At 36.9% G+C, this 10,840-nt stretch overlaps 1 protein-coding gene across 1 annotated transcript in view; it reads right to left on the reverse strand.

Moving 5' to 3' along the window:
* The window catches only part of LOC129253586 (sarcoplasmic/endoplasmic reticulum calcium ATPase 2-like), a 47,914-nt gene extending 37,131 nt beyond the window's left edge, over window positions 1-10,783 (reverse strand). Inside the window, exon 1 of the mRNA XM_064106133.1 lies at window positions 10,744-10,783. Coding sequence (XP_063962203.1) covers window positions 10,744-10,783 — 40 coding nt within the window. The remainder of the gene's footprint in view (window positions 1-10,743) is intronic.
* Window positions 10,784-10,840: the final 57 nt, after the last annotated feature.

A 10,840-nucleotide genomic window follows, 5' to 3' on the forward strand; every position in this document is an offset into this window, starting at 1 on the left:
AGTTTCAAATTAGCGCGCTATTTCTGATCCGGCAAATTATCCCGATCTGAAAAATCTCGAGATAGTTGGCGGTGCAGACGCAATTATCGCGCTAGTTCGTAGGATTAATCTCGAGATTGCAATCCCAAGTCAACTCGGGTTTATTTGCAAAATAGCGCGCTATTTTACGAATTATCCCGCTAATTCGTCGGTGCAGACGCACTCGAGATTGGACTCGGGGTAATTTATTCATGACGTCAGTCCATAATGCAATTCGCGTTCCACTTCCTTCTTGGTCAAAACATAAACACGTGCGAAAGTCAACTTTATACATGCGAATAGCGTTCATAAGCAACGATGGTGTCCCCACCAGTGAATGGATTTTGGGAGAGACCCCGGGAGAGACCAGACCGAAGGGGGAGGCGCTCATCGCATCGACGATGGTCATATTCAATAACAACACTGACAGCAGTGTTGTCTTATTCCTTCGCAAAATGTGAGCAAATAGCATTTCTTTCCTCCTTCTCCCTCTCTCTCTCTCTCTCTCTGTCGTTGCCTCCTACTCCGCCATCATATTTCACGAAGAATACATCACTTCTTCACTCGCTGAGCTGAAAGGATTGTTGCATAACACCGGTTGAATTCGGCGAAAGTACTAGTGAAAGGAGTTCATTGCTTGCATATATATCGCGGGAAGTTATTCAAAAGCGCGGGTCGTTGAAACTCCAAGATCCGAAAGTGCGCATGCCTGGAATATCGGGCTTGTTGCCTCGCTCGAGCAGATATAGCTCCTCGTGGGATGGTGCAGACGGGGTTTCTTGAATCTCGAGATTAATCGCGAAGAGGGCTGATCGGGCTAAAATCTCGAGATTGAGCAAACTCGGGATGGTGCAGCACCGCCTAATGTGAACAGACACAGACTCAAGAAGAAGAGGAGACATTCTTGGCATACTATATCTACAAGGGGGGGTTAACATGCACATGGGACATGTCTCCTTTCAAAATGACCATCCTATAAAGACACATCTTCACCACATGGAGTCAACTAGATCTGCTTCATTTGCATCAAAGTCAGCTTGGCTCACACTCTCAATTTTGGAACTGATTCAGACCACAAAATTACTGGATAGTTTCAACATGACGATGGCCTACATGTGCAAATCAGCTTAATACGTATAGTTGTATTCCTTCACTCATGTGATATAGGCCTACTACATGTATCAAGCTAATTAAATACAAAGTAGAGGAAATTAATTCAATACTGCAGTTCAAGTTCAATATTTGTAAATTCTCCTCAAGTCTTTTAAATGTGTACAGATTACCAATTGAAACTGAAGATTAAGAAAATCATCATTTCAAAAGGGCCTTCTGGAATAGTCTATTCTATAGCAGTAAATACATGTATATTGCATAAAATACTTTTTGTCTGAAAAATGTTACCCCTGTTTACTGTTTAGAGAACATACATGCTGCATACATGTACAACCACACAAACAAGAATAACTCGGACTGATATTTTAATTCCGAAATCGATGCAACAGCTCTATTAATATGAAGCCTAGATACCTTTAAAAAAACCTAGGCCTACAGGCTACAGTGGAATGAGTGGATACATGTATTCAGTAATTAAATCAATTCTGAATAACAAAGAAAATCTAACTCTCTTAATGTATTTTTAGTCATGCTTCAAGTTCAAAGTCAAACAATGGAACAATACTTCACCAATCATTATCATTAATTTACCAATCACTATATGCATGAACATCACTCCTTGTGTATATAAACCTACAGAGTTGTCAATAATCTTATACATGGGTAAATGTGTGCAAATTTAATTGATTGATCACTGCAAAACCAACATAAGACCCTTGTGCAATAAATATTCATTGACCATATTTGACACATGTTTCTAAGGGAAAATCAGAAAATGGACAGGGAAAATTCATTTTCTTCACACTGAACATTCCAATGACGGAAAGATGTAGATGAAGAGGAAGGAAAGAAGGACTATTCAAAGAAGTAACAATCCAACTCTCCAAAAACCAACACTTAGACCTTTGAAATACCCTGGGAACCACTACACCTTGGCAACACAAAGGGTTCGGTTCTCCTGATGACATCAATGCTACCATGGCAACCATTCCTGCTCGATTGGTAGTGCTGGTGGTGGTAGATTACAACAATGGTTGTCTATTTTTGGACCCGGTCTTATTTTTCGTTCTGGTTTTATGGAGTCTCAGTTTCCTTTAATAAGAAATAGCATAGTTTGTGAGCAGGAATAAACCTCTACTCTGGCTTACATTGTGCTATGTCTGTACAGACAAACTTGCAAATTGAATGGATGTTTTTTGCTGACTTGCAATGGTGTACTAGAACATAGAACTAGCACACATGCATGTAATATGGAATCTACAAGTTTACAATTCAACCCAGAGTTATGAGATCCAATTCGTAACAACATAAATGACAATATTTTGGGATCTCCCTGAAACAAAATGCCAATAAAAAAAATAAAAAAGTTGCTTTCATAGATAAATATGATAACAATTTCATTATCCTTTAAAACAACTCTTAATACACCATCAATGTTTGGAGTATAAATACTGATAGGTTCTTTTTTTTCTTCAATATATCAATTTAAAAAAACCATTAGAAACAAGTCCATACTGGCAGACTATCCATAATACAATAAAGGTATATAACTCAATGTACATGTATGCATTTGCTGGTTACCTTGTACAAGATACATATCGAATATGCACTGAGAGTTCATAATGGGTTTCCAACCCAAGCTGCATTGCCATGGTAACCATTTGTATACAGAGTAGTGAGAGTAGATGCAAGCAGAATATGTTTAGCCACTACGGAATATGTTGGCCACCAACGTCTCCTTCAATAATCAATTTACTTGCTTCTCTCTTTTTCCCAACCTCTACTCTTCCAATTGCTGCCTTCTTTTTACACTTGCTCCCCCACCCACTCATTCACTGTTTTTCTCAATGAAAATTTAAAACTCCAATATCAAGTGCACTGTGTGCAGCTTAAGACTGCATTTGCAAAAATTAGATCTAGAACTACTTGCACTGCATACAGTATGTCCTAATAATTTATTACAGAGATCTGCAGTTTACATACTTGGTTTCATGCACCAATTCACAATGATAAATTCAATGTTACTGTTCAAAACACTAAAAGCGATGATTGAATTATTATTCAAAATATTTGATGCATTTCCTTGTATCTTTGACATGTGAAAGCATACTGAAAGAATATGAAACGTACATGTAGTAAAAGTGGATCTATAGGCCTAGATCTACATGTACATGTAAACCCATACAGGTGTTTATCTACTCATATATCTTATCCTTATTTGATAAACATGTAACATTATCTCATATTTTTTTACTGACATTACATGAGAGCATATTGGACATATTACGTGCTTTCAAAACCAACACCTTCAAACCAATAGGAAACGTCAAATGTTCTGCTCTGATATTTTGATATTCATTTTTTAATTTGAAAACATGAAAACATCTATCCCTTGACAATATGCAATAAAGCTTCAATCGTTTCCCTTCAATGATCAAACAACAAATGAACGTTTACAAATTAGCCATTGCTTCCAGGATTTGTCCGAGCAAATAAATGATTTGGCAGGCTCAAGTACCTGGTGATATTTATTCATTTTCTCCTGTCTGTCGCTCTACCTTTTGTTAACGATTAATAATGAATTCTGAATTCAGAGTCAATTTGTTATTACCCTCACGTCACCTCTTTCTCGGTACACACAGAATCTGCCAATGCCTATTTGTCTTTCTAATTAACCTTTTAATACATGCCTACTATTTCACATTCAGCACTACTGCTTCATCTTATTTTACATTCCTTATTCTTTGTTTTATCATGTTCAATGCTCCTCTATCATCAATGACAAAGAAAATAAGTTTGATGGATAATATTTTTGATTTTCAATCTTCATCCATTTTACAATTTCAATATCATTCTATCATTCATATAAAATCTAATGAAAGATCTTCAATTCTATAGACAAACAGCTACTCCAGATTCAACAACCATTATCATTATTAAATCTTATGTTTCATCAATAGGCCTATGTTATCTGTGTTCAAGCCCCCCCCCCCCCCTGCACACACACATATCGAAGCAAATCTTTGGAAATTATAGTAAACCAAATATGGGACAGCAATTCATGAAATTAAAACTTATAGAAAAAATCCTTTCTTTCATGTATTTCCATTAAAAGATTCAATCATATATATATTTTCTTATTTTCCTGTTTCTTCTTACCACAAACTTGATGTCTGTGTGGTCTTCCCTTTAAAAGAAATAATCAAGTCAACATTAATGTAATTAAAAACTCAATAAAAATACATGCAACAACTATAAAAGGGAGTCTAAAAAAATAACAGTATGCAAGAATATGCATAATGCTCTATTGAAGTACGCAGAAAGCACTGCCAGTTTCCTTATTTAGGTATGCCTTTGGGGGGAAAGGCATGTACAGTACACTGAATGTCACTTCCAAATGATCTTATCAACTGGGATTTAGCTAATCTCATGGATAAAAACACATAATGCCCATTAGATCTATATATTTCACAAGATGGAATCAACTCAGATTACAATGAGAGTAAATTGAAAAGCATAAGAGATGGAATGACGAATAGAGTAAAGATACACTGTATGATGAGATAGAAAGGAGAGTGAGGAGAGAATTGAATGAAATAAAAGAGGGAAATGAAGATGAGAGAGGGGATAAGTGAGAGATATAGGAGAGAATGTGACAAAAGGGAATACTGGTAAATATTTAACCATTCTTCTTCTTTCTTTTTCTAAATGACATTCTTGACTTTGCACCAAGACAGGTAATTCGGAAGAGTATTTTCATGACTTCATTGCTTTTACATTCACTTTCTAGATGCCAGTCACGAAATGAAAATACCTGAATTTGTTGACTTGTGAAATATGTAAAATTTATGAAAATAAACCGCAGCAAAATGTTCAACTTATTCTGTGAGGCATCAATGCACTCTACTAATTATTTCTGTATTCCACCAACACCCTGATTCAATTAACCTTGTTAAAAGTTGTGCGTATAAGGAAAGAGAGTGTAATAGAGATCATAAAGAGATCTATTATCCTTCATGAATTCATACTCAAATAGTTCGGATTTAATGCGTATCAGAATGTGGCTCTGCAATACAAATCATGGTAATAAATTCAGAAATAGTCTGCATTATTTCTTTTTTATAGTGCAGTGAAGAAATAATGTAGCTTATCATGGTAAGTCAGTGCAGTGCCTGTGTTCAGTAAACGAGACCTTCAACTGCAGAATAAGCAACATTATTTAAGAATGTTGTTCATGAATTCAAAGATAAGCAGCACTCAAATAATGAAGTTTATTCTGGTCCTCAAGTTTTCTAGAAATAAAATAAGCTGAATATGATCTGCAGCCAGCTACACAGTCATACAGGGGAATATCAATATACATGTATTGTACATCCAATAGAAAAGAGACTGAGAATCTGCAGAACTGATACAGTGGGGAAAGCAAGGGAAGGAGAGATAGGGAGGAGAGCACACAATCCTGCAGGACAAAGCTATATATCTCAGGTAGCGGATGTGACTGATGAATTAACCAAACAAGGCAAGATATTCAATGACAGTTGATGGCACTGGAAAACTAAAGAGGATCAAATTAATGAAATGTTAAGATGAATATAGATTTTTTTTTTTAATCTTCATAATTTCTATCATGATTTCCCATTCATCACACAATTATGGGGAAGAATTGCATGAGAAGAAAAGACAAAAAAAACAGGAAATGAACATTGAAGTTACCAAAAAAAAAAGTGGTGTGTCAAAGGAAAAAAGTGCAGTTTTCTTGAATATTTTCATGCTAGCAGCCTGCGAAGGATGTAAATTTGAAAAGGACAAAGTCTGGGTATATTCACGTAGCAAAATATTGCCAAACGCAGTCATAGGATTAAAAGTATCCCCAATTACTTGCAGGCCTTGTTTTAAAATTCAAAATAATATGATCTAAAATGATCATTTAGAATACATTCAGTTCTTTTCAAACCAGAGACCCAGATTTATTTTCTGCAACTTATACAATGAAGCATTTTTTTTTAAATCTCACAAGTCTACCAGCAATTATGAACTTGAAAATGAAAATATCATGTTGGTAACTTATGTTAACACCAGGGTCACTCTATAATTCTTCAATCTGTGACGTAAAGTGCAGCATGTGCTGTTGCCTATGTAGAGGAATTAAGGGAGGTAATTGGCCCTGTAATTGGGAGTGGATAGGTTAATGAAAGCATCAACAGCTGTGTTTTCAGCCAGGATGACCCCTGGTATTTCAAATGTCATGTTTTTGCACATCCCTTAACATCAATGCACAAGGATTTAGCATTCAGATTGCCCTTCATAGAATTATGTGACTCTGTACTTTTATTGAGATGGGATCAGGAGGGGAGCTAAGAACACTGGCGCTATGATTTTATCTGGGGTAAAATATAGGCATAATTTTCAAAGAAAATCTGGGTACAATTAAAATTTACCAATTATTACCCCTTTCATAAACCCAATTATGCGGCTAATAGCAGCATAATTTGGTCGTAAAATCGGAGGACCAGAGTTATCCGCATTATTTTGATGCTGCAATTATCCGCATAATAGCAGCATCGGGACAAGATTTTGAGTTTATGAACGCATTTCCAAATAATGCGGATAATTGCCATGGTGCGGTCACAAGGTCACCCTTTTCCAACACAACCGCATCGGAGGGGGCGTGTCCAGTTGTCATGACGATTATCCGCCTTTTTCAGGACGGGCGCTCGTAAAAATAATGCGGATAATTTTCGGAGTTTGTGAACGCAATTTTTATTGAATTATCCGCATTACTATTAGGCGGCTAATTGGAGGATAGGTTTATGAAAGGGGAATATGTTTTCTTTATCAAAACTAGGTTAGAGTCATTACAGTTATTTTTTTTAATAGGGTGACTGCCCATGACTTTTTGGAGAAGACCAGTAGACCGCTAATGTAATGAAATAAATGAGAAATTCTGTATCACCAAAGAATATATCAACCAATTTAAGGTCTATATTTCCTTAAAGAGATCCACCAAAACAAGAACCAAATAATAAATTTACTTTAAGGTGCAAGGATTTACTCCTAAATGAAACCATTGGATGAACTACCAGGCTAAAATCAAAGTCAAGTACAAAAGGCATACAAGTAAATGGTTTGCTGAAAAGAAAGCAAGTCATGGCAGGGATTTGAACCCCTCTCACTGAATGACGAGAGTCATCACCACTAGACCACGATGTCCCCATTTAGGCATAAGGGGGAAGTTTTCCCTTTCCAAAGGAGGTGATTGCAAAGTATCTACAACTGAGCGTTTGCTTCTAAACACAACCATTTGGATGAACTATCAGGCTAAAATCAATGTCAAGTACATCATGTACATAAAAGCATCGAGGTATTGAGATTTTAAATTGTGTCATAATAGCATTCAAACCACAAATCTAATGCATAAGAGTCAACTTCAAAAGCTTAACCTTTGAATGTTTTACTTTTCAGTAAAAAAAAACCTGAATTAAATTCATCCCTATTTTCAAATGACAATGATTTATAAGAATAAAGGCTACAAGCTCTCCACAACTGTCTGTTTATTACCTCATTGAAACATCTATTCCCTTCCCAGCACCCCTACATGCACCCTTTCCCAGTATGGAAAGGGAAAAGCAACCGATTCTAACACTTACACCAACAAAAATGGGTTATCCCAATTCCAGCTACTGCCTCTACATAAAAGTACATTTATAAATAACAGCCTGTATTATCAATAAAGCAACATAAATAAATTAAAAATTAAAAAACTAAAATATGTTGAAAGATTTATGTAATTGAACATTTATGCACCAGGGGGAATCTAGTTAAATATTCTTGATCTCATTCCAGCATCAGTTGACAGAGGCCTTAAAGGTATTGTTTATTAACTTTGTGAGCAGCCGATTTAAAAAATTCTCAAGCCAAGATGAAACATATGTACAAGCGCATGTATTAGAATTCAATAAACCCTGAAAACAACCATTATTGAGAATGAAAAGCTAAAACTACAAGGCAAACCCCGATTTTGTAAATAGGCGTCATAAGACGCCTAAATAGTACACATAAGTGTATGGGATGAAATTAAGATGGTGTTTCCGGTCACTTTATATTTCAATTTTTGAAGCACTAAATAATTATTTTTGAACGCGATTTTTTCTGGGCTTCATTTTTGTAACATATCACAGACACAGGTGACGAGTATGACCTTCTAGCTCAGATTTTTTTAAAGTCAAACCAATGTTAACCAATCACTTTGACTGTTCATCCCCATTCCAGTTTATTTTAGCATATATAAAGTTTTTTTTAATAATTTTACTTGAATGTCTAATGCAATTTCAGCCTATACACCAATGTACATGTACATACATCAATATTTTATGTGTTATGCTTCTATTTCCTTTCTGATAAAAAAAAATTACCTAATACCATAAAAGAGTATATTCCAGTGGTTGACGCACATAATTATTGAATGCAAAATACACAAAAGACTGAGGAATTTGGCAAAGGTTGTATGTACCGGTATGCCATAAACCTCATTCATTTTGTCCTAAAGAGATCTGTTCCACACCAATGCTTTTCTGTATTGTCCTGTCTTCAAGGATATCTGTGAATGAAATTTGTAATACATTTTGGGAATGTGTGAAGGACAAAAGAGAATTTCTTGCAATGAAAACGAAAGTGTATATTCATGGAGCAATTGTATGAACTTCGAGATTGAAGGGTCTGCAACTTTAATAGAATTTGTTATATTACTCTACAATATAGTATATCATACTTTGTTATGACTGTCATGTCCTGACGGAAATATACCAATTCGAAAAGACAAAGTTTGGTTGATTAGGATCTTTAAAACAGAAGACAAGGGGTCATGGACAAAATGAAGCAGAACATCAGCTCCTTGTGTTTGAAGTTAACTGGTATTACTCAGTCTTGAGGTATGTTGTGGATTACACCAAGGCATCCCTACTGACGTTTGGCATTTGAGCCACGACCCCCTAATCAATCAGCACTAAATGGGTTAATGTAGCAGGACCTGCTCCTCACCTCATGACGACATGGGCTGATGAGGTCACAGGATCAGCAAAAGCCTCCTCTGTGATTGGTCAGTTGATGACGTCGTCACAAGGTCATACACCATAGCTAATGATGACTGCAGACTAAGTGTTACATTCAAGGGGCCAGCTCTCGTAACCTTGTTTCCCCCCTTTAGATAAATCAATATGCCATCAGAGAGCCAAGGAAGAGGACTTCTCCTTCTGTGACAGTTACATTTCCTCATACTTACATGTACATGAATGTCACTATCAATGAAGGATGTGATAATATTGCACTAATGGTATTTAAGCATTGGAAGTGTTTAACATTCAATGTCACATTGTTTTATCAGTTGCACTGATGTCAAAACAAAATCCGAACAAATACATTATTAAACAGCAAGCTCTTTCTCTTAATAATACTAGTGCCAATGATATCAATGACATCGACCGGGGGGGGGGGGGGGGGCACTCAGTATATAATGTGTAGTGGGTATGTGCCGCGGAGAGGACCCCCATTTTTACACTCAAATTTCCATTCCAAGACATAGCATTTTTATCTTATTGAGAAAAAGAACAAAGAAAGCCGCTCCAAAGCATAGCATTTTCTTCTCATCGAGAAAAAAAGAAGAGAAAAATCCACTCCAAAGCTTCGCATATTTTTCGTTACCCCGTTCCGGCCGCATTGATCCGCTACAATGAGCTGCAATTATGGTGAAAAGCGGCCGTGGAGCGCTGTTCGAACATCGCCTCTGCGCGAGCGCACTCGGCGCCCGTGCTGCCGGGCTAGCTGCATGCACGTATGCCCGTTCCATAGGGATACATACGCACTCACACGCAGGGGACCCGTTCCAAGGACCCCCGTTTTCACAAACATTTGTAGTTCCGAAGCCCGTTCCGAGGACCCTCCATTTTACAATAAGCCCACTCCAGAGCCCCTGTTTTTTTGTCTCACCCGCGGCACATACCTACCACTTTTTTGGTCGAGTACCCCCCCCCCCTCCCCGGCAATCAACATGCATACAATTGTATTTTGGGGGGGCGGGGGGCTTAACCAAGCCTTTTTTTTACCCAACCCCATCTACAATTTCAGCAAAAGTAGATCATTCCAATTCAACAATCTTCCATTTTGTTTTTCTGCTTGGAATGCAAGAATACACTGTACATATTTTTCTGAAAATCATGCTTTTCAATGTGTTAACATCTACTGTAGATAATCCTAAGTTTTAAAAAAATATCCCTCTTTTAACAAGTGCAAAAAATAAAAATAGACCATTGACTGCTGTCAAGCTTTTCTGTTAGATACATGCACATCACACGGCTCATCTAAAGGATTAACAATCAATACCAATGTAACATTTGCTACAAGAATATCTTTAGGAAAATGCAAGGATTCCTACTTTTAAATGCTTGTATAGAATGTACATGTATCTACATTGATTTATGAAATCATTAAACTGTTTCAAAGCTGATGAATAATGCAACCCTTTCAAAATTCCCTCACCTGAAGCCCCCCCCCCCCCCATAAAAAAACCCTCTACATACAAGTACCTTCCTGGCTCCTTTTATTGCACAATTTTCCTACCATAGGTTAGAGCAGGACAGTTAAGGCGATGCTGCACCATCCCGAGTTTGCTCAATCTCGAGAATTTAGCCCGATCGGCCCTCTTCGCGATTAATCT

Source organism: Lytechinus pictus, chromosome 2 (genome assembly GCF_037042905.1).
Source record: "Lytechinus pictus isolate F3 Inbred chromosome 2, Lp3.0, whole genome shotgun sequence".
NCBI classification, from domain to species: Eukaryota; Metazoa; Echinodermata; class Echinoidea; order Temnopleuroida; family Toxopneustidae; genus Lytechinus; species Lytechinus pictus.